This window comes from Chiloscyllium plagiosum, unplaced genomic scaffold, assembly GCF_037043375.1.
Source record: "Chiloscyllium plagiosum isolate Xiang-an unplaced genomic scaffold, Cpla_swu_hap1 HiC_scaffold_28, whole genome shotgun sequence".
Classification (NCBI taxonomy): domain Eukaryota; kingdom Metazoa; phylum Chordata; class Chondrichthyes; order Orectolobiformes; family Hemiscylliidae; genus Chiloscyllium; species Chiloscyllium plagiosum.
In genome coordinates this window covers 10206233-10231599 of record NW_028270166.1, presented here as the reverse complement: position 1 = coordinate 10231599, position 25367 = coordinate 10206233, and the positions used below count along the sequence as shown (strand labels likewise).

The 25367-nt window shown below is 39.8% G+C and overlaps 2 protein-coding genes across 4 annotated transcripts in view; one reads left to right on the top strand and one right to left on the bottom strand.

Moving 5' to 3' along the window:
* ncln (nicalin) overlaps positions 1 to 24831 on the top strand; it is a 49698-nt gene extending 24867 nt beyond the window's left edge. Inside the window, exons 6-15 of one of the 2 annotated variants that reach the window (XM_043721369.2) lie at positions 2095 to 2198; positions 2953 to 3041; positions 4001 to 4140; positions 5159 to 5334; positions 5680 to 5767; positions 8740 to 8778; positions 12642 to 12805; positions 17200 to 17253; positions 21350 to 21428; positions 22147 to 24831. In XM_043721369.2, the coding sequence (XP_043577304.1) occupies positions 2095 to 2198; positions 2953 to 3041; positions 4001 to 4140; positions 5159 to 5334; positions 5680 to 5767; positions 8740 to 8778; positions 12642 to 12805; positions 17200 to 17253; positions 21350 to 21428; positions 22147 to 22206 (993 nt within the window). In that variant the 3' untranslated portion in view covers positions 22207 to 24831. The other variant, XM_087975992.1, reaches the window with a different exon arrangement.
* haus8 (HAUS augmin like complex subunit 8) overlaps positions 1 to 25367 on the bottom strand; it is a 186068-nt gene that overhangs the window by 88655 nt on the left and 72046 nt on the right. The gene's annotated exons all lie outside the window — the stretch shown is intronic.

The window sequence follows — 25367 nt, the reverse complement described above, 5'->3', positions numbered from 1 at the left end:
TCGAGCAATTTGCTAGGGGGCAGCTGTCACATCTGAGCAGGAATGAATGTTTTACATGAAGCATGTGATCAAGTTATAGGTTTACGTGATACCTTTTAATCTACCCATAAATCTATATAAACGAACAAGTCCTATCTCTTTCCTCAGTTCTTATTTTAAACCCAGTTCTTGGTGAGTTTCTGTATTAGCACTTTGTCTTTTAATTGATTGCTAATGAGAAGAGTGGACTCTTGGTTTAAGCTGCATTATATACATTCAGCCATGTCCAAGTGTGAATCAGGTAGAAGTAAGATGAATTATCTAGTGCACCTCGAATGCTGCAGCAATCGACAGTTGAGAGCATATTTTCCTACACTTACTAACTGTAAGGCAGTGGTAGCATAGTTTTGATGGATAGGAGATTATTACATCTGCAATATGTAGGATAACTGGTTGATGCTAATACAATAGTAATAAATCCACTGAAACAGGGAGAAAAAAATTAAATTTAGTTTTGGTTTGTTATAAAATTAACTGTGCTAAGCAAGCATATGTTGAAATAAGATGTTGACTTTCAGCAGACTTGGATGTTTCAACACTACCGACTGATTCTATATAGGTAAACTGTAATACATTACATTTGGGCAAACAGTACACTGGTAACGGCACTGGACTTGTAATTCAGAGTATGCTCATGTGTATACTCATGTTTTGGGGGGCAGGTTCAAATCCCACCACAACAGCTGGTGAAATATTTAAACCAAATCAATAAAATCTGGAATTAAAAGCAGTAATGGTGGCTATTCACATAGAATTGATTGTCATCAAATCTCCATCTGATTCATTAATGACCTCCAGGGAAGAAAGTGTGCCATCCTTACTTGGGCTCAGCACTTGGCTATACATGACTCCACACCCACAGCAATGTGTTTGATTCTTAACAAGCCACTGTCAGGGGCAATTAAGAATCAGCAATAAATGCTGGCCTTGTCAACAATACCCACATCCCTTCAAAGAATGAGAAAAAAGAATTAAAGTTCTTTATGCACTTTTTTATATTTTATTCTTCCTGCTGGAGGAAGGATGTTGTGAAACTTGAAGGTTCAGAAAAGATTTACAAGGATGTTGCCAGGGCTGGAGGGTTTGAGGCATAAGGAGAGGCTAAAAAGGGCGGGGGCTATTTTCCCTGGAGCGTCTGAGGCTGAGGGGTGACCTTATAGATGTTTATAAAATCATGAGGGGCATGGATAGGGTAAATAGACATGGTCTTTTTCCTGGGGTGAAGGAGCCCAAGATTAGGGGGCATAGGTTTAAGGTGAGAGAGAAAAGATTTTAAAAGGGACCCAAGGGCAACTTTTTCATGCAGAGGGTGATGCGTGTATGGAATGAGCTGCCAGAAGAACTGTTGGAGGCTGGCACAATTAGAACATGTAAAAGGTGTCTGGATGTGTGTATGAATAGGAAGGATTTAGAGAGTTATGGGCCAAATGCTGGCAAATGGGAATAGATGTATTTAGGATATCTGTCAGCGTGGGCAAGTTGGACCGAAGGGTCTGTTTCTGTGCTGTACATCTCTGACTCTATAACTGTCTAAAAGAGTAGTGGAAATTCATGATAGACTATATGGTATAACCAGAAGTGGAAAGCATTGGAAAGTTTAAAACATAGTTGGAAGATTGCTGAATTTAGGAGATATGGTGGGGCACAGCAACAGGAGTTCTGAATTAGTATTCGAAAGGCACAGGCTACTGCTCTAAGTACATGGTTCCTTAACTTACCACAGATGTTGGTCGAATTTCAATTTAAATAAGCTCTATTGATTTTTATTATTGAAATCTGGAATTGAAAGCTAGTCTCAATAATAGTAACCATGGAACTATCACCAATTGTTGTAAAGACCCATCACTAATGTTCTTTTGGGAAGGAAATATGCCATACTCACCCAATGGTTAGTTGCCACTCAGTTCAAGGGAGGCAACACATGTCAAGGTCCCAATGAGAGACATTAGAGCAATAACCTGTGCCATCCTTCTGACCTTGACTTTTTTATAATCTTTATGATAGATGAGTGTAAATGTTTTTTTCTGTCCCCATCCTATTTTCCCCACCCTGCAGTGGCTGGCTTACGGTGCTGATTCAAATGGTAGTGGTGTAGCAGCTTTACTAGAACTGGCTCGACTATTTTCCAAACTCTATACTTACAAGAGGACACATGCTGGGTGAGTGCGTGCAACACTTGAATATGAGATATTGCTCAAATTAATTTTGACTTTTATTCCTGCTGTTAGTTCATATAAATATGCTTTTTAAAAAGGATATAATTGAGAGTTTTTTCAGACACTGAACAGAAGCTGTACTGATAATTATAATTTTCTGTGCTTAACATACAGATTCAATTACAAATAATAAGCATGTACTGAGTAGGCTTGCTACTGCTTTTCTCATTTGCCTGAATTGATCCTGTGTATGATGTGCTCAGGTGCAGGCCCAAAGTATCATATATGTACATATGGACCCAGGGACACATTGTGACCAGGGACCTGGAATAATCCCTAACGTAATGCTTTTTCCCAATCAGGATCAAATTCACAAATGCGCAGCGTGTTATGGGACTGAGCAGTACCGTACCAAACATCTGTAAGCTTGATTTCTATTCTGTGCTGACTTCTTTCAGAGCAATAATACGTCAATATAGTTGGCCTCAGTTCCTGTGGCCTCTGGTTGAAAAGTCATCAGCTGGGATTCTTGCTGCTGTGGAGAGTGTTGGACCTCAGCCAATCAACAAAACCAAGTAGAGAATGCTGCAGAAACTATGAAACGATTGTGCTAAGGTTGAGATTCTTTCTCTAAAATAGGTTGAGAAATGTTAACAGTCTCCAGTTAATTTGTAGGTCCCTTAAGTACTTGACTGTGAACAATTTCTTGATAGTATCTTTTGGTTAAATACTATTTGGTTCTTCAATAACCTTTCAGATACAATATCCTGTTCTTTGTATCCGGGGGAGGCAAATTCAATTACCAGGGCACAAAACGGTGGCTGGAGGATAACCTGGATCATACAGGTAAGATGAAGGATTGTATCTCTACATTGGGAGCAAGAAGCCACCTACCTGAAAGTGCTAAGAGTGCAATTACCTATATTCCTCTACTACCAAAATTGTTTGTAAACATTATCTACACATCCACATAGTGTCCAGTGTTGGTTGCTCATATACTGTTGTCTTTAAGATAGTGCAGTGGTGGCTACAGGAAAAATATTACAAATTTTCTGCATTTGCAAAAATTTGCAAAGGATGTTGCTCATTGTGGATAGGATAAATAGTCAAAGTCTTTTCCCTGTGTTGGGGAGTCCAGAACTAAAGGGCATAGTTTAGGGTGAGAGGGGAAAGATATAAAAGGGACCTAAGGGACAACTTTTTTATGCAGAGGGTGCCAGAGGAAGTGGTGGAGGCTGGTACAATCACACCATTTAAAAAGGCATCTGGATGGGTATATGAATAGGAAAGGTTTAGAGGGATATGGGCTAAGTGCTGGCAGATTGGATTGGATTGGATTAGGTTAGGATATCTAGGATACATGGACAAGTTGGACTGAAGGATCTGTTTCTGTGCTCTACATCTCTATGGCTATAACTATTCACCACTTGAACATTTAAATCTGGTAAATAGCACAAGCTATTTGCCACTATCAAGTTAGCACTTAGAATGTCCTCAGCACATCTACTATTATAAATAGAAATAGATATTCAGTAGCGTTGCTTCATTATGGTCGAGGTACTTATTCTTAGTTATTCCATTTGGGCTGAGTTTAGGTGGAATTGGCTGATCTTTGTGAATAGCATCAATGTGAAAGCACAATTCTGGCCTCTTTTGGCCAAACAACTCTTTCCTGTGATAATAAATTCTATGGAATTAGCTTCTGACAAGTAGTTGAAATGTTTCAATTCATCCTGTGAGGGGAGCCACGTTTTCCCAGGAAGTCTGTACGAGGCTGTAATCTTGTGGATGTTCATGTTTTCTAGATTCCAGCCTCCTTCAGGATAACGTTGCATTCGTTTTGTGCCTCGATACGTTAGGCAATGGTGATAGTCTTTACCTTCATGTCTCAAAGCCACCGAAGGAAGCCACTCCACAGCACACCTTCCTGAAAGAGCTGGAAACAGTAAGTGTGTTGCCAAATCAAACTCACTTTTTAAGAGTAGAACTTGAGGATCTGTTTCAAGGGCAAACCCCTGGGTTCACACCCAATATTTCAATCTCATGCAGTTATTTTTGCTTTTATACCCTTAAACTATGCTTTATTGTAACTCCAATAATTCTCGAAGAGTTTCACACAATAAATGGAATATGTCCTGGGTAATAGGATGTTACTACCATAAATTGGCTGTCACATTGACCTAAATAACAATGCCTACTTCCCACTTTTTGTGACCTTCAGGTAAGTAGTAGCAAGAATTCCATCTACAATTTTCTACCAGTGGTGCTTTGAACCAGTGCCTAAATAAGACTTACTCATTTCTCTCTACTTATTCATGAGACAGAGATATAAACTGGTCCCTATTGCCCACTGCATTCTACAGACAGCAGACTGAGATTGGAAACTCATTGTGGAAAATGGCTAATGAATTCACACTAAGTTAGAAATTCTCTGTTTCATTGGTGCGTGCACTTCTCCCATACTTAGTCAGCTCCTTTTTCCCCATCTCCATCTTACTATGGACCTAGGTGAAGAGATCCCAGATTTGATTTTTATGCTCAAATAGTTGATATTATCCAGTGTTGACATTTTTAAACAATGATGCCCATAATAAAAGTAGAAAATCTGTTAGCTCAGTTTCTGAACATGAATAGAAAGGTTTTACCTTTGCTCTGCAGTCCATGCTGATTTGGTTACTTCCACTTGGAAGCAACTGCAGTTTAGTCTGTACTGCAGAATTTGCCAACCCAAATTCCTGCTATTCTCAATCCATTATGCAACTGGGAATTCTGTGGCCGATATAGTCAGCTTTTACTGGTACTCTTCAACGGTGAGTTTCCAGACTTGTACGATAACTTATGAGTTAAAATTGCTTCTTTGGTGCTGATGTTTGCTTTGAGATTGTAGGATGTTTATGGTGCGTTGCATGTCTAAAGTAAGTAACCTGTTAGTTGATTGAAAAATCGTTGACTTTAAAATGTAGGTGACCTCCAGGTTTCCAGAAGTGAAATTCTCCATGATCCATAAAAAAATCAACTTGGCCGAAGACATGTTGGCCTGGGAGCATGAACGATTCGGAATTCGTCGGTTACCAGCATTCACAGTATCCCGCCTAGAAAGCCATAAAAACAGCCTTCGGACCAGTGTTATGGACATGAGGTAAGAGGACCCTCCTTGTTGCTGCTTTAATAATTTTGTCCAGCATATTTTGCTTAAAAATGAAGGGTTCGAACTGTAGGGCATGGAAACAGCAACAGCAGAAAGGATGTAGAGCTTTCTCCTCATAAAAAGAAGTTATAGAAGAAAAAATTCTCGGCAGGCTACTGAAAAAATCCGTATTTTACAACTGAATGGGCAGTTCAATGAAAAAGGATTAAGGGGTATGATAAGAACATACAGGGTTGATTTTATCAAAGATCAAGGTTATTCCTAAATGTGTTGTTAGCTATCTGCTTACCTTGTGTCAAGAAAACTTTTCTTCATATTCTTTCTTTCTAAAATTAGGTCCCAGATTAGTACTCAGAAATTATGTCGCAATACCAAAATAATTGCTGAGGCACTGGCAAGAGTAATTTACAACTTAACAGAGAAGGTAAGGATCTTCTTTCTTTTTCATTTGTATTCCCTGAATCTGCAGAAAATTGTCCTCCCTTGAATGAGCAAGCTCATTTTTCCATGTTGATCTGGTCAGTGAAGGAAAGGGTAACATTTATAAAATTATTGAGATGTACAGCACAGAAACAGACCTTTTGTTCCAACTCATCCATTCCAACCAGATATCCTAAACTAATCAGCTCCCATTTGCCAGACTTGGCTCATATCTCTCTTAAACTCTTCCTATTCACTAAACCTATTCAGATGCCTTTTAAATGTTGTATTTGTACCAGTCTCCACCACTTCCTCTAAAGCTCATTCCATACACGCACCACACTTTGCATGAAAACGTTGTCCCTTAGGACCCTTTTTAAATTTCTACCCCCTCGCCCTAAACCTCTGCCCTCTAGTTCTGGACTCCCTCCACCTCAGGGGAAAAGACCTTGTCTATTTACTCTATCCAAACCCGTCATGATTTTATAAACTTCTATAAGGTCACCCTTCAGTCTCCAGTGCTCCACGGAAAACAGTCCTAGCTATTCAGCTTCTCTGTATAATTCAAACCATCCAACCCTGGCAATATCCTTGTAAACCTTGTCTGAAAACTTGCAAGTTTCAAAACATTCTTCTTATAGGTGGGAAACTAGAATTGTGCACACAATTCCAAAATTGGCCTAACCAACATCCTGTACAGCCACAACATGACCACCCAACTCCTGTACTCAATTCTCTGGAAAGTGTACCAAACGCCGCCTTCACTATCCTATCTACCTGCGACTCCACTTTCAAGGAGCTATGAACCTGCACTCCAAGGTCTCTTTATTCAGCAACACTCCCTAGGACCTTACCATTAAGTGTATAAGTCCTGCTAAGATTTGCTTTCCCAAAATATAGCACCTCACATTTATCTAAATTAAACTCCATCTCCCATTCCTCAGCCCATTGGCCCATCTGATCAAGATCCCATTGCAGTCTGAGGTATCCACCTTTTGCTGTCCACTGCTCCTCCAATTTTGGGATCATCCTCAAACTTATTAATTCTACCTCCTATGTTCGCATCCAAATCATTTGTATAAATGCTGACAAGCAGTGGAAACCGGCACCGATCCTTGTGGCAAACCACAGGCCTCCAGTCTGAAAAGCAACCCGCCACCACCACCCTCTGTCTGTGTTTACTTTTGGCAGATACAAATCACTATAAATGCCGGAGGAAACATCACAGAAGTTCTTCACAGGAGGCTCCCAAGCACTGAGGATGTCACCTCGACAGGGGATGAAATGTCTGCAACACAAATTCCCAGCTCGGCGAACAGAACCATAACACTTTTGGCAATAGAACCCATTTTCCAAAATGTCTTTGAAATGTAGGGGAGTTTTTGGGTTGATAGTGCGTGTGGTTTGACAGTCCATGTTTAGTACTGTGAGGTCTCTACCTCACTGTCTTATCTCAACCATACGACTGTGAGATCCATTTTCTTGTCTAGTAAGGGTTCCCAGAAATGCACTCCGCCTATATTTGCCCTCCAGTCTCTTGTTCCAGAATTCCTTCACCTGTGCCGTGCTTACCCCCACAAGGTGGTGAGGGAGAATCTGATGAAGCTGTCTTAAGTGTTGCAGTGGCTATTGTCTCCATCTAGTGTCTGGCTCTGGATTAGTGCATAAGAAAGTAGAAATAACCTCCCTCCTCCTTTCATTCTCACTCGTATATACTCACACTCCCCCGACTCTCAAAATGAGAAGAGCAGCTGCTTATTTGATAAAGAAATTAATGCAAATTTGGATCAGTACTCACTGTGTAAATTAAAGGATCTTTTGAGAGCCCTCAATAATGCTAATATAAAATAAACATGAAAAGCCCAACTCTGCACGTTAATTCTGATGGACCGGATGTGATTCCTCTATTTTCTGTTCTCACTTCAAAATCTTTTTTTCAAAAATACTACATAATGGAGTGTTGATGTTTATTGCAAGGGCAATGGAATATTAAAGCAGGAAATATTTTATTACAATTGTGCTGTTTTGATCTCCATCTGCAAAAGGAATAATTGCACTAGAAGCAGATCAGAGATGGTTCTGGCATGACTCATTGTCAAAATGAAGCAAAGTTGAAAAGGTTCGGTGTATTCCCATAGAGTGTTAGGAGAATGACAGGTCACCCTGTTGAAACATACAAGATCATAGAGGAATCAATTTAAAAGTAAGAGGTCTCCCTTTTAAAGTGGAATTGAGATTTTCTTTTCTGTCTGAAGAGTTGTGAAATTCTCTCGCCAAAAAACAGTGGAGATTAGGTCATTGAATTTTTTCAAGGCTGAGTGGATGTATCTTTGATCGTCAAGGGATTTAGCATTATGGTGATGTCAGGATAATGGATGCAGGCAAGAAATGAAGTTGAGACCACAACCAGATACCCATGATCATATTAAATGGCAGAACAGACTCAAAGAGCTGAATCGTCTACTCCTGCTTCCTGTGTCCATATACTAAATGCAACCATAGCATTTGATGTATTGATTAAGCATTTTAGCAAAATGTTACCATGTTAAGCACTGACTTTGCTTGCAGATTGTTCAAAGAGGATTCTGACATTCCACGCTACTGGAACGATGGGATTTGGGTGTCACAGTGACTCTTGAGTTCCTGATTTTGATCATGCTAGAACAGGGAGTTGTCTTTTGTTGCAAATGTAGAAATGACCTCTGCCTCTTAAGGCCTCTTGAAGTTTTGTTCACTGAAGTACAAATGAAGATAGGAAACTCCCACTTGATTTTCAGCCAAGGTGCCCCTTCAAAGTCAAGCAGGTTACTCGCTGAGCAACTTGTCGACCACTGGTTACCAGTCAGTTAGAGATATGGACTGCAATTTTGAACCATATTGTTAGTGTTTTGTGGATACATGTTGCTTCACATTGTGCACCTCATTCATAAATGCCTTTATTGGACTGTGTCTTTAAATGTTTTTGTATTTTTTTAGGGTGCCCCAGAGGACCTTCAAATCTTCACCGAGCAAATGGTAAGCTTGAATGCCTCTTAATTTCTTTAAACTTCACTTGGCTTTTGAAAAAGCAAGTGACATCACAGCAACTGGAGTGCACAATAGTGAGTTTATAACTGCAGTGGTGTCCTACATTTTGAAATACAACAAGATGATGCTGTTGGTGCAGTGGTTTTTTTAAAATCTGATATCAGGGATTGTTTTCCAACCCTTCAGAATCCATTAAAATATTGTGTACAGTAACAACCATGGATATTGCATGACCTGCACAGCGTCAGATATAATTAAGCTAAGCTGTGTTATAGCTGCACTACAGAAATAAAACCAATTTGCAACTCATAACGAGGTATTCGCTAACCACTGCAATCGCAGACTACTTAGCTAGGGAAGCACACCACATCTGCTTGCAAGGATCCTCACCTGCAGGATGTTTTTCTATATGCTGAAATTAAAACAAAAAGTGCCTTGTAGTGGATATACCAACATCTTAGGAACTTTTCAGACCCTACTTGGTACTTCATTGGAGTCCTGCTTCTTTCATAATGAACTTCTTAATTTTATGAAATGTCCTCCCTAAGGTGTTGGGCGGAATAATCTCCAGAGTTCTGTTGTAACTTTTACACCACTTTGCATCTACTGTTACTACAGCTTAGGATTCTCCTGAGTTTCCAATTGAATCATCTTAATTGCTAAACTTGCTGCCTGACATTATACTAGCTCATTGGGTAAGGAACAATGGATAAATAAAGATATTGAGGTTCTAGTCATGAATAAAAGAGAATCTTATTTTGGGTTTGGACAACTTGGTTCAATTGAATTTCTTGATCAATGTAGAGAGTGTAGGGGCATTCTTAAAAAGGAAATCAGGAAGGCATTGTGGGGATGTGAGATAACATAAGCAGATAAAGTTGAAGATAATCCAAAGAGAGTCTACAAATACATTAAAAGCAAGAGGATAACTAGAGAGAGGGTAAGGCCTCTTAAAGATCAAGGATCTTTGTGTTGAACCCCAGGAGATGGGAGCGATACTAAATGAATATTTCACATCAGTTTTTACAATGGAGAAAGAAATGAAGTCTAGAGAATGCAAAGAAATAAACTTTGATGTTTTAAAAACATTGCAGAATACGAAGTTCGGGAGGTCTTAGAGAATATAAAGCTGGCTAAATCTTCAGGACCTGATCTAATGTATCCCAGAACATTGAGGCAAGTAAAGGAGGAAATTGCAAGACCCTTTGCAGAACTATTTGCATCACCTATAACTGAGTGAGGTGCCTGAAGACTGAAGGGTGGCTAATGTTGTACCTTTGTTTAAGAAATATTATGAGGAGAAATCCAGGAACTACAGACCTGTGAGTCTGATTTCAGTTGTGAGTAAATTGTTGGAGGTGATTATAAAAGATAGGATTTATGGACATTTAGAAAAGCAAAAATTGCTTTGGGGTAGTCAGCATGGTTTTGTATAAGGAAAATCTTGTCTCTCAAACTTGAGTTTTTTGAAGAAGTTACCAAAGAGACTGATGGCAGAGCAGTAGACGTTTGTTTGGATTTTGGTAAAGCCTTGACAAGGTTCTGCATGGCAGTCTAATTAGTAAAGTTAAGTCACTTGGAATTCGGTGTGAGCTTGCCAATTGGACACATAATTGGCTTAATGGCAGAAGACAGAGGGTGGAGGGTTGCTTTTCAGACTGGAGGCCTTGTCACCAGTGTTCCACAGTGATCAGCTCTGGGTCCTGTTTTGTTTGTTATTTCATCTCGTGTATTTTCATCTACATGTAAATGATGTAGATGAAAATACACAAGGCATGGTTAGTAAGTTTACAGACGACACCAAAATTGGTGGCATATCAGACAGTGAAGAAGGTTTTCTAAGATTACAAAGGGGTCTTTGATTAATTGGGTCAGTGGGGCAAAAAATGGCATTTGGAGTTCAATCTGGATAAATGCAAGTTATTGCATTTTGGTACAACAAACCAGGTAGAACTTATACAATTAATGATAGGGCCTTGGGTAGTATTGTGGAACAGAGGGACCTGTTGCAGGTATATGGTACTTTGAAGTTTGCATCACACAGGGTGGTTAAAATGTCATTTGGTATGCTTGCCTTCGTTGCTCAGACCTTTGAATGTAGGAGTTGGGAAGTCATGTTGATGTTGTACAGTACATTGGTGAAACCTCTTCTGGTTGTCCAGTTATAGAAAGGATATCATTAAGCTGGAGAACGTTCAAAAGAGATTTATCAGAATGTTTCCTGATATGGAAGGTTTGAGTTATAAAGAAAGGCTGGCACTTTTTTCGTTCAAACATAGGAGGTTGAGAGGCGACCTACGAGTTTATAAAATAATAAGAGGTATAGATAGAGTTAATGGTAGTTATCTTTTCCCTTGGGTGGGGGATTTCAAGATTAGTGGGCACATTTTTAAGGTCAGAGAGAGATTTTCAAAAAAACATGAGAGGCAAACCTTTTACACAGAGAATGGTTCGTGTGGAATGAATTTCCTGAGGAAGTGTTGAATGTGGGCACAATTACAACATTTAAAAGACTTTGGATAAGTACATGAATAGGAAAGGTTTAGAGAAGTATGGGCCTGGAGCAGGCAGGTGAGACTAGTTTAGTTTGGGATCATGTTCGGCATGGACTGGTTTGACCAAAAAGTCTGTTTTCATGCTTTGTGACTCTGACTTTGGAGTCAGTTCACACCTGAGACAGGAGGTTGAGAGTTTGAGTCATAATCGAGAGATTTGAAGAACAGACTTTTGGATGACATTTCACTTAGCACTGAGGAGTAACATGTTAAACCTCTTGGATAAATGTGAATGATCCTATGGTGTTATTTCAAATAAGCATTTCTTCCCTCACCTTTCTTTATCCAATATCCTTGATAATGTTTGACTCCAATCAATACCAAAAGAATTACCTAAAAGTCAGATTGGTCTTCACTATATGCACCTTGGCTGCTGTATTTCTTACCACAATGACCATGTTTTCAAATGCGTTTCGTTGGCTACCATTTCCTTTCAAGATGCTGAGAACAACTATATAAATGTAAGTTTGCCTTTTACTTTAAAGTGGAGAAATAGTGAACTCTAAACAGTAGACAATATGAGGGTATGTTTATTACTGGGCTGTGAAGGTTATTCAAAGCAGGTCAGAGTTGAACATGTGGTTACGGAGCACAGTTGTAATCGATAAAGGGAATTGCAAGTGATGGTAGAAAAGAAGAAGCAAGAGATAAAGAGCAATACAGTGATGCGGGGGATGGGGGATAGGTGGTGATACGTAGATCACAAAGGTATTATGGTGTCAGGTTATGTGGAATTTGTCATCAACTTGACACTAACATCAGGAGGGACTTTGGAATGCCAAAGAGAGAATTTTAAGCAACAATTCTGGTTGTATAGTATTGAATATATTTTGTTGGAGGGAGTCAGCCTGCTTGGGAAAGGGTCACAACTGTTTCTCTGAAGGTTTAGCTGAATAATAATGAACAACTGACTGTACTTTCAGTAAAATTGTTTGGTTAATTTTTCCCTCCTGTCCTACCAATATAATTAATAAAAGGCTGACCCAATCAGTAAAGTAAGACTTCAGTGTTTTTGTATAGTGGTCTTTAGTTTCATGGGAGCTTTTAAAATCCAGTCTGAACACCACTTTATCATAGATCTTCAGTTTGCATCAGCTGCTTTTCTATATTCAACCATCCTGATAGTTCGTCTGCCCTTCACAGTGCTCTTAGCAAATTTGAATTCGCATCTCATGCACAATAACTTAATGTCAGAATCCAAGGAGCAAAATGTTCTGGAATGGTCTGTATTTTTTCTTTTTGGTGTCCCCTTTACGCTGCTGTCTGATTTTTCCTCCCCTACCTCTCCCGATGTAGCAATTACAGGAGGACCAGCTATCGTCCGTACTTGACTGGCTAACAGCTCAGCCAAGGGCAGCGCAGCTCGTTGATAAGGACAGCACCCTGATCTCCACAATGGAGTATTACATGAGTCGATACTTGAAAGATGTCAAACGCCATCATGTGAAGGCAGATAAAAGGTACCTTATGCTTTTAATAAGGAAAGGAGTACTGCATGTATAACCATGAAGGACACACCACAAAAATGGACCATACTTGATAGGAAATACATTTCCCAACCCACTTTTCCTGCCTTCTCCCTGTAAGCTTTAGTCCCCTCACTAATCAAGAAATTACCTATCTCTGTCTTGAATACACTCAATGACTTGGACTCCAAAGGCTTCTTGGCAATGAGTTCCACAGGTTCACAACACTCTAGCTGAAGAAATGCTTCCTTATTCAGTTCGAAAGGGTCATTCCTTCCCTCTGAGGCTGTGCCTCAGATCCCAGTCTATCCTAATAGAAACCTCTTCTCTGCAGTCACTCTATACAGGCTTCTCAATATTCTGTAAGTTTCAATCAGATCCCCTCATCCTTCTAAAATCTATAGTTATATAGACACAGAGTCCTCAACCACTCACATGACAATCCCTTCATCCCTAGGAAACCTCCTCAGGCCCTCCTCTAACACCAGCACATGCTTGCTTGGATACAGAGCTCAAAATTGCTCACAGTATTCCAAAGGCAGTCTGACCAGAGCCATATACAGTTTTAGCAGCACACCTCTGCTATTCTAGCCGTTTTGAAATGAATGTTAACATTGCATTTGCCTTCCTAACAGCAAACTGAATCTGCATGTTAACCTCAAGAGAATATTAAACTAGAATTCCCAAGTCCTTTTGTTCTTCAGATTTCCAACAACTTTTCACATTGTATTCCATCTGCGAGTTCTTTGCCCACTCTCCTAATCTGTCGAAGTCCTTCTACAGCCTCCCACTTCCTCAAAATTACCTGTCTTTCCACCTACCTTTTCAGTCATTTGTAAGCTTAGCAACAATGCCCTCTGTTCCTTTGTCATTCATTAATGACCCTTTTATCCTTACACTATGCCTTCTATCAGTCAGCTAATCCTCTATCCATGCTAGTATCTTGCCCCTAACACCATTGACTCTTAATTAACAGGTTCCTGTAAAGCATATTGTCAAAGTCCTTCTGGAAATCCAAATAGATCATGTCCATTGGGTCTCCTTTCTCTGCCTTGCTCATTACCTTCTCAAAGAATTCAAACAGATTAGTCAAGCATGAGCTCCCCTTGATGAAGATGTGCTGTCTAAGCCCTATTTTACCATACACTTCCAAGTACTCTGCAGCCTCAACCTTAATAATGGACTATAAAATCTTACTGACAACAGGGTCAGGCTAACTAACCTATAGTTTCCTGTCTTCTGCCTCCTTCCCTTCTTAAATAAGGGCGTTACATTAGCCATTTTCTCGTCCTCTGGGACGTTCCATGACTCCAGCAATTCTTAAAAGATCACTAACAACACTTCTACTATCTCTTCAGAACTCTAGGGTGTAGTCCATTTGGTGTTGGTGATTTATCCCATCTTCAGATCTTCCAACTATCCCAGTATCTCCTTTGTGATGGCCAGTACACTTAGCTCTGCACCCTGAGTCTCTTGAAGTTCTGGTGTCTTTCAGTGTGAAGACTGATGAAAAGTACCTACTCAGTTCCTCCACCATTTCTTTACTCCCCATTACTATTTCTCCACCATCATTTTCCAGTGGTCCACTCTTGCCTCTCTCTTTTACCTTTTTTATATATCTAAAACAAAGCTCTTGCATTTATCTTTTATATTATATTACTGGCTAGCTTACTGTCATATTTCATTACCCCCCCAATTGCTTTATTTAAGTTATCTGCTGGTTCTTAAGGATTTCCCAGGTTCTCTGGCCTATCACTAATCATGCGCTTTTTCTTTTGCTTTTCTGCTGTCTGAGTTCACTTTATCGATCATGGTTGCCTCATTCTCCCCTTAATGTGCTGCTTGGGATGAATTTCTGCTCTGCATCCCAAATTACCCCCAGAAACTCCTGTCATTGCTGTGCCACTGTCCTCCCCTGTTTGGCTTCCCTTCTAATCAAGTCTGTCCAGCTCCTCCCTCTTGTCTTTGTAGTTACTTTCAGTTAGTTGTAATACCATTACATCTGATTCAGTCTTCCACCCCCCCCTCAAACTGCAGGATGAATTCTTGTGTGATCAAGAGGAACCCCTAGGAGTTCCTTCACTTTAAGCTCCCCTGACAAGTATGCCTCATTATACATCAAAAAATCTAGAATTGCCAGTTCCCTAGTGGGCTGTACCTCAACTTGCTTTTTTTTAAAAGAAAGTCCCAGAGGCATTTCACAAATTCCTTTGTTTTTTTGGGGAGATCTAGTATCAATCTGATTTTTTTTTTTCCCCAGTATACCTGCATATTGAAGTCCCCCATGATTATTGTATTTGTGCCCTTCTCGAATGCTTTTTCTATCTCCTGATTTATTTTCTTCCCCACATCCTGACTACAGCTAGGAGACGTACACTTAACTCACATCAGGTCTTTTATTTCCTTTGAGGCTCCTCAAGACTACTCTCTGGTTCTACACCGTCCAGTTTGATATGACTTCTTGCTATTGATTTAACTGCTTTCCTTACTAACAAGGCTACCCTGCCTGTCCCCTCTGCCCATCTGCTTACCCTTCTTAATAGGGTGCATATCCTTGGATCATATTCCCAGCCCTGATCACCTTGCAGGCACATCTGTGATGCCCATAACATTATACATGCCAATTTCAATCAGCAGTACAGGCTCACTTACCTCCTTCAGTATACTGCATGCACTTGAGTGCAATTCCCTCAGTCCTGTGTTGACTGACTGTCCCCTTCTTATAAGTTTTCCCCTTATTTGCTGTGCCAGAAATTAAATTCCTGACCCTTTCCATACTCTCTACCCTATTACTTGTTCTGGAAATTTTAATAACCTATGCTGAGCCCTCTTCCCCCTAACATTTTCCATGGAACTGAATCCACAACCCCCACCATGCCCACCCCGCTACTATTTAATATAACACCTGATCCACAGTCCCAGTTAGGATTTGCCAGGACTCTGGTCCCGGCATGATTGAAGTGGAGCCGGTCTCATCAGAACAGCTCTACTTTTCCCAGTACCAGTGCCAATGTCCCATGAATTCAAATCGATTTCTCCTGCAGCAATCTTTGAGCCACGGGTTTATCTCTTTAATTTTGTGCCATTTAGCTTGTGGCTCAGGTAATAATCCAGAGATTATTACCTCCTTTAGTTCTGCTTTTTAATTTTGACCTTTAGCTGCTCATGTTCCCTTATCAAAACCTCTTTCTACCTGTATTGGTACCTGTGTGGACCATGACAACTTTGACTTTTCCCTCCCACTCCAAATTCTTCTCTAGCCCAAGTAAAATGACCTGAACCTAGGCACTACGCAGACCTCACAGGTTTCAGGGCTCTTGATTCTGGGCACAGAGAATGGCGTCCATTCCCCTAATTATGCTATCCCCAATTACAATTCCATTTCTTTTATCTCCCCTTCTTGAACGGCTCCATGTACCACAATGTTATGGTCAGTTTGCTCGTCCTCCCTATAGCTCCTACACTCATCCACAAAAGAAGCGAGAATCTCAAGCCTGTTAGACGAACTCAAGGCCTGAAGCTCCTTCAGTACTTCATCCTGGATCTCTCTGCCTGCCTTGCTGCTAGTCACTCCCTCCTGTCCCTGACCACTGACAAAATTTGAGGTAGTTAATCTAAGGGGCGTGACTGCCTCCTGAAACACAGCATCCAGGTAAAACACCCTCTGATGCATCACAGCATCAACTCATCAACTCCACCTCATCAACTCTGAGTCAGAGTTCCTCAAGTAATCAACACTTGCTACAGACACAGTCACTACAAACCCATAATGCAAGATTTAATACATCTAGCTTAATTCTTAATTTGATTTTTAGAAAATGTGGGATGCATGATTTGGGAGCTCACGGACCCCATTGTGGTTCGCAGTGACCACATCTGTGGCGAGTGTTACTTGCTTGAGGAACTCTGGCTTAATCTGATAACCTATGAGAGAGAGCCAAATCAGTAGCTATTACCAGTTAATAAACTTGCAGTCTTCCTGTGATATCACTTTTTTTTTCCTTTTGTATTGGATACCTGAGTTTCAATTGATATGGTTTTAAAAAAAGCTTTGAGCCGAAAAGTGCAAACACAAAGCAACTCTTGCCTTCTGCAACAAATATCTACGCTGCCTCCAAATTCGCTGAACTGTATTCTCATTCAGGCTGTATCTCACTTCACATGTGATCTCTTCTTCCTGACTGTGCATAGTTGACTTGTACTTATCTGCTGTTTTTGTTGCTACTGTGTTTAATACAGGTACCATTAGGAACATAGCCACCTAACTGGAGTCAGTCACTAGAGATCTCAAACCTATAGGTTCTGAAACTACAGTTGCAATTGTTAGAAAAGACAAGTTTTCTTCAAGTTCTGATGACATGGACGACAAATCTTTTTTCTGATTCCAGGGATCCAGAATTTCTCTTCTATGATCAGCTGAAACAGACCATGAATGCGTACAGGTATGAAAGGCTGTCTACGCAGGTTTTCTCTCCTTACTGCTTGGGGGTAATAATGTAATACTGATTCTTAGAGACTAGAATGATCATAGGTTGGCTGAAAGAGAAAGTTGTAATTGGCTTTTTGCCAGTATTTGTTGGGGATTTAGGTAAATTGACCTGAATTCCTATTCCTGTTTGTTAAATAATTATTCCCACAAAAGAAGTGTGCATGTGTGGACACAAAACAAATTCCAGATCATGCTCAATTGCAAGGCCATGTATTGGTGAATAGATTAGAGTGGTGCTGGAAAACCACAGCAGGTCAGGCAGCATCCAAAAAGCAGGAAAATTGACGTTTCGGACTTAAGCCCTTCATCAGGAATTGGTGCCTAGCCTCTCCGTACTGAGTGATATGCCATAAGAATCTAAAATAAAATAAAGCGCTATGGTTTTTGGGAATCTTAAACAAAAACAAATGGCTGGCAAAATTCAGCAGGTCTGGCAGCATCTGTAGAGAGAAAACAGTTAACTTTGCTTTTTCCCTACAGATGCTGCCAGACCTGCTGAACTTTGCCAGCAATTTCTGTTTTAGTGCCCTAAGAGTCTCTGCATTCGGAAGATAAGGATCGCTAGTGCATGTAAAGCTCATTATCCCAGTTCACCAGTATTTGTAAAAAAGAAAACAAGATGGTGGATTGAACAGTAATAAACTCTGAAACTATTGTTGTACCATCAACTCTCCCATTAGAGAGACTTGTGATCGATTTAAGACATTATGATTTATTCACAGACCAAATAGATTGTTTACTAGTAGCTCAAAGAAGAAAGAGACTTGATTAATTTTAACATGATTTATTAAGGTACAATATCTGCCTTCTGTATCAGATTTGATTATTTGCCAATTGATTGCAGTTACTATAAATCTTTTTCATATTCTTCAAATCTGACCTTCCCTCCTGTATAGATAGGGGAAAGAATCTAACTAATCCTTTTGTCTTGTGTAGTTTTTTTCACCGTATGACTGAAATATGAAAGCTACCTTCGGACCTAAGTAGGAAAGGCAAGGATCTCTGGAATCATTTCAAGAAATGGTTGGGTGTTGTGTTAGATGATGTAGGATAACATGAATGGTCTTCTCATCCAATTTGTGATTCATGGTGTAAAGAATAGGCTGCGTGGTTTAAGATTGTTTTTAAATACTTTAATAAATGTATTTAGTTACAGTGGGATACTTTCTGAAGAGGGAAAGATACTCCTCCACAGATGGCATGTTTTCAATAAGAAGAAACTGGATTAGCAAAATCTTATCTTCTCAAACCACCTCTTTACGCCAAGAAACCCTTTTTGCTGCCTGCTGTCGTTGTAATTTTGGATTATTGTGCATTCTTCCCCCTCTTCTTCTGTACGTGGCAGAATGTCTATAACAAAATTCTTTCCTTAAGACCCTCCTCTGCTCCTGGTTATACAACAACCTAGATTTATATAGTACCTTTTAACATAGGCTGATATCCCAAGGCAATTCACAGTAGCGTTACAAGATAGATTTTAACAAGGCAGTGTTAAGAAAGCTTGGTCAGTATTGGTTTACAAGGAACAACTTAAAGAAAGAGAGAAGAAAAGTGAAGTGGAGACACAGAAGGAATTCCAGAGATTAAGCAGAAAGCACAGCTGCCTTTTGTGGAGCAAGGAAATATCTGCACTATGCAAGAGAGCAGAAATAGGGGAATACGGAAATCCCAGTTGGTTGTACGGCTGCATGGATGTGCAGATAAGAGCATGACTTTGGAGGAATTTGAGTGCGAGTACAAGTGATTTTTAAAATAGAGGTAGCTTTGAGTTGAGAGCTAGTATAAATTGTCAAGCACAGAAATAGCAGATATTCAGGTCTTAACGTGAGTTCGCTTACGAGTCTCTGATGTTCAGAAACCACAAAATGTCTAAAGCATTAGATTACTCAAAATCTCTAATCTGATTTTAATCATATGCCCTTGCTTTTTAAGTGTTTTTGCTGAAACCCCCTTTTTTTTCCCTTCCATCCTGCTCCCATCCCATGAGATATGCTAGGATTACATGAAAGATGGAATATAGACATAGAAAATAGTGACAGAAATAGGGCATTTGACTCATCCAGATCACTCCCCCATTCAACACCACCATATTTGATCCTTTATATCAATGCCATACTCCTGTCACCCCATACCCCTTGTCACATTCAACTTTTAGAAATCTGATATATAAATCTTAAGTAAACACAGTGGCGTAGCCTCCACAGCCTTCTGTTGTGGAGAATTCCACAGGCTCATTACCCTCAGTGAAGAAATATTGCCTCCAGTCAATCTGAAATTGTCTACCCTGTATCCTGAGACAGTGATCCCTTGCACACCCTTAGCAAGGCAAGACATTATCCCTGCACCAAGTCTGCCCTGCCCTGTTCATGAGATATCTTCTCATGCTTCTAAACTCCCAATGAATTAAAGGCCAAGAGGTACTGCATATAAGACCACTTAAGATAAGAACCCATGGTCTTTATTTGCCTGGACAGAGGATTGGCTAGCTAATAGAAAACAAAGTTGGAATAAAGGGGCAAATTTCAGGACAGCAGCCAGTAAATAGTGGAGTGCCACAGGAATCAGTGCTGGAGCTATAATTATTTACAGTATATATTCATAACTCTGATGAAGGAAGTGAATATACTCTAGCCAAGTTTATGGATGACACAAATATTTGGGAAGACCAGTGGTGAGAGGATGACACAAGTCTGCAGAGAGATATCGATATTTTAAGTGACTGGGCAAAACCTTGGTATAAGGAATGCAATGTGCAAAAATGAGGTTATGCACTTTGGCAGGAAAGGTGGAAGAGCTTAATAATATTTAAATGGGGAAAGATCACTGAAAGCTGCATCACAGAAGGTTCTTTGTATAAATCACAAAAAGCTAATATCCAAATTCACATAATTGGGAAGGCAAAGGACTGATGGCCTTAATTTGAAGGGAATGGAGTATGAAAATAGGGAGGTCTCACTAAAACTGTACAGTTTCAGTCTCCTTATCGAAGGAAAGATATATTAGCATTGGAGGTAGTCTAAAGGAAGTTTACCGACTTGATTTCAGGTTTGGAGAGATTTTCGTAGTGGCTTAGGACTTTGGACTTGGACTTAGAGTTTTAGATTCTTGGAGTGTTTGGCAGGGTAGATGTGGAAGAGGTTGATTCTCGTGTGGTAGGAATTAAGAACCAGTGTGCATAATCTCAGAGTAAGGTGTTTAAGACAATTATGTCATAAGAATTTCTTTGGAGGTTAACAAATCTGTGGAATTCTTCACTGCATAAAACTGTTGAGGTTGATTCATTAAATATACTGTATTCAGGATGAAGATTTTTTAAAATCTGAGGAATTGCAGGGTTTAAGGTAGGAAAATGGAATTGAGGATTATTAGATCAATTCGTAATCTCATTGAATGGCAATTGACTCAATGGACTAATTTGATCTACTGCACCAATGGCATGGGGTCTTAAATTGACCCAATCTCTCCTTGTATGACAGGACTGCCATCCCAAGATCAGCCTGGTGAGTTTTCCATTTATGGCAAGTGTATAGAATTCCTTGGGTAAGGAGACCAAAAACTGCACACACTATTCCAGATGTGTTCTCGCCAAAACCCAATACAGTTGCAATAAATCTTCCTTTTTCCTTTACTCAAACCTATTGCAATGATGGCTAATATAACATTTACCATCCTAACCATGTAGATGCAGCAAGTGGTTGCTTTCAAAGCTGGTGTACAAGGGCACCCAGATCCCTTTGTACATCAACCTTTCTAATCTATCGCCATTAAAGTGGCTCTGTTTCTGTGGAAGTGAACAACTTCACACTTATCCACAGTATACTTCACATTTATCTGCATTAATATATTTATTATCTATGTATTTATCAGGCAATCAATACTGCTACACCACAAATAAGGTTAATTTCCCTGTCTTTGGACTTCAAAAGTGTTATGACCGTTTCCAAATCTAATGCTGGTCTAGATGAGAGGCTTTGGTTTGCCTGCTGCTTTCAGCATTTCCTCCCCTTTAGCCATTGAAGTGATATCTCTTCAATATGTTCTGTTTGCAGAGTGAAACCTGCCATCTTCGATCTGTTGTTGGCGTTGTGTATAGCAGCATATCTAGGAGTTACTTATTTTATTGCTCAGGTGAGTAAATAAATGACCTGAAAGAAGGCACTGTTGTTTGGCTTTACCTGTGTGGAACGGAATAAAAGACCTTTCTAAAGAATTATAAATAGTATGGGAAACAATCAATGTGCCTCGTCAATTAGATAAGTGGAGGATGGAAACCATTGTCTTTGGTCTGTGCTCTGAATCCCATTCTCTAGCTGCTGACTCCATCCCACTCCCTGACAACAATCTATGCTTCAGCCAGTCTGTCCACGTTCCTGGTGTGACATTTGATCCTGATTTGGTCCTCCCAACTCTCTATTTGCCTCTAGCCCTGTGAGACTCCAAGATTTCTACGCTCCTCAAATTTTGGCCTCTGTACATTTCCATTTATAATTGTTCCACTGGTGTCTTCCACTGCTTAGGTCTCAAATTCTGGAATTTCCTCCTGACACCTCTTTGCCTTACACACTTTCTTCCTTTGATACACATCATAAACATACTCAGTCATCAGATCAAGATCTAATGTGGCTCTAAATACTCCTGTGAAGCACCTGGGGACATTGCATTACATTAAAGATGCAGTATACATATGAGTTGTTGTTGTAGTCGATATCCTTTGAGAGTAGGGTGCTTGGTTAAGATGTTGTCCACAGGCTGCTGATCTATACTCCAGCAGAAAGTCATCATATTCAGAAGAAAGAATGGAAAAATAATTCTTAATATACTTTCATGAATTTCACTTCTTTTGCAGAATTTCGGTTTCATTTATAACACAGTACGGAGGATAACACTGAAGCCAAAGCAGCATTAATGTTCAAAGTCCTCTGCTCTTGGTACTTTCAAATCATAAAAGGATTCTTCCAATACAACCGCCTTATCTCGTGGTATGGCTGGATCTGATCTACAGCACTGAGCCAAATCTTTGTGATTATGCAGCATCAGCAACTTCCTAAGGGTTGGAAGATGTTCTGTAAATAATGGCACTATTGCTATTTCACTGCTACAACCACACAAAAAACTATTTTATTTTAACCTAAATACAATCCACGTGAAGCACTACCCAAAACCTGGTCACCTGTCCTCCATTGGAGAATTTGTATATTAAGAATCCCCAACATAATGTCAATCCAGGTTTGAATGCATGAATATATGTTTGCTGGTTGTAATTTGTTTAATTCTGTTAGCTGTAAGGGTCCTGATAAATAAATGAGTGATGAACACAGGATAGCCTATGATTCAGCACCAATTACTTTCGAAGTAACCACGTAGACAATTGTCTGAGTAATGTCTCCAGCTGTGATCATGAGCCTTTTGCATCATGGGGCCGTATGTGTGAAAGTATATGCAGGTTATTCTGCTATAATGTACGTTTCATTAACACAAATTCTCAATAACATAATTGATGAATTGAGGACATTATTTCTAAAGTGTGAAGTTTTAAAGCATGTATTGTTTATGATGCGATTCCAGCCCCATTAGTTTAAATGCTGCTGCTATTATGCAATTTTCTTAACACAAGATTACACGAGAACGGAACTACCGCGTTATAGCAGAACTGACTGTATAATGGTCAAATCACGTACCATTTAATTTCACCATAGCCTTAGTTGGTGATTGAACAGATCTCAGTGTTTTAATTTAGGATGAAAAGCAGCCTTTTCAAAATGCTTAAACCCTGAACACTGAAACATGATAAATCAATGAAGAAGACCTCAGTGGCTTAGGTTTGGCAGTCCTCGGTGACCGTCCGTGGGTTTGGGGTGCTTAGTTGGCTGGACAGCCAGTTTGCAATGCAGAGTGACATCAACATCATAGGTTCAATTCCTACACCAGCTGATGTTACTGTGAAGGAGTCTCCTTCTCAACCTGTTGCCTGGCCTGAGGTTTGTTAACCTTGTATTAAACTACCACCAGTTGTCTCTCTCTCTAGTCCCAGTGGGACTATAGTGACTTTAATCGGCTCCATGGCCTGCATTTGGGCTTCCCTGCAGTCCTGGTGTGGACTGGGGAGGTGGATACAGGAATGAAGAAATCGGTTACTCTTCTGAAATCAAAATTAGATGCTGATCTTGGATACAATTAAGGAAGCTTTATTCTGTGTCCCTTTATGGTGTACCTAATCTAAATTTCCCACTGACTAGCCAAAATAGAAGTTGCTCCATTTCCTGACATGCAGGTCACTGACTTTCAGCAGGTAACAGTAACAGGGTTTTGTCCTTCGAGTGTTATAAGCTAGTCCCTTTCTGTAATAAATAAAATAAAGAACTGCATATGCCAGAAATCTGAAACAAAAGCTGGAGAAATTCAGTAAGTATGGCATGCATCTGTGGAGAGAAAGTAAAGTTAATGTTTCGAGTCCCGTGTGACTTTTCTTCAGATCTCGGGTTTTGAAGGAGGGTCACTGGATTCGAAATATTAACTCTGCTCTCTCTCCACAGATGCTACCTGACCTATTGAGTTTCTTCAGCCCTTTTTTGTATTTTGGCTTTTGAAGACTCACTTTTTAAAAAACCCTATATCAATAAATTGTATCCTGTTGCAGTGCTTTGCTGTTTTTTCATTTTGCAGTGAGTGTAAATCAGCTATGCAAAAAATAACTGCACATTGCTACTTGTGTGTGAGAGGATAATTCAACTGAATGGCTGAATCCATTCCCATTTTTAAATGCCAGTTTCAGGAGTGGACATCCAGGCCACTATCTCGAACACTGATCCCACTCAGAGTACCAAGACCAACTGTTACACCAGGACTTAAAAATGTGTTGCTGGAAAAGCGCAGCAGGTCAGGCAGCATCAAAGGAGGAGGAGAATCGACGTTTCGGGAAGCAAATAAAATATTGCAGATGCTAGAAATCTGAAATATAAATGGAAGCACTTAGCTTGTCTATGGAGAAAGGAACTGAATTGATTTTAAACTTCAGTTCGACCCTTAGTTGTTCATTCTGCATTACTCAGGTAGTAAAGCTGGAACCTCAGTTACATGTGTCTATTTGCTTGACCATCAAGAAGGCACTACCCTCACTGTCATCCGAATCAGTGAGGCTTTAAACCTAACTTTCAACCTAAAAATCAAAACCACAAACATATTTTCTTGCCTTTCAACCCAAAGGAAATGGCAGCTTCTACCAAGCATTGCAATGTACACTGTCATTCCTCGTCATGTACTGTGGCATATACAGAACCTTAAATATTTTCTTTTGAAACTCATTGAAAATTTTTTATTCCATTTTTAATTGCTGCCTCTTGGCCTGAATTTTTATTTATGTCTGAACTGGATATTTGTTGAAAATCATTGATGTTAATGGGTGTTTTTTTTTCCCTGGTATGTATTGAAATGGATTATGGGATAACAATGGAGCTGTATCGAACAATGACCTCCTTCGTGACTGTTCTGTTCTGCAGGAAGGAAAACAAATAAAATTGCAGGAAAAGACTGAGCAGTTGGCATGTACTTCTGTCTTTTGAACGTTGCTTTGAAGATCTCAATCCTCCAATTCAAACCCCTCTGTAGCCCCACCCCTTCCTACTTCTACAAATTCCTCCAGACATATAATGTTCTTCTTTTTTTGGCCTCTTGCATATCTCTAATTTTAATCATTTCACCTGTGATTATGTCTTCTGCTGCCGAGGTCATACACTCTGGAATTCCATCCCAAAATCTCTTTGCTTCACTTCCCCCTTATTGTCTTGTTTCAGTCTCCCCTGCCTGTGTGTCCCTCCATTCTCCTTTTGTCTTTTCTCCTCTCTTTTCCCCCTGCCATCCATTATTCTCCCTCCTTTCAGTCATGCTCTCAGTTACTTTACCTAGTAGTTTCAAGCCAAGTTTTGTTTGGTACAGACCTGTGAAATGCCCCTTGGGATATCTCATTGCATTAAAGGTGCTATATGAATTCAAGTTGTTATTATCCTTCTGCAACCACCACTTATTTCTTTCAAACTCTCTTGAAAACACAGGTTCACCAGTTCAAGTACA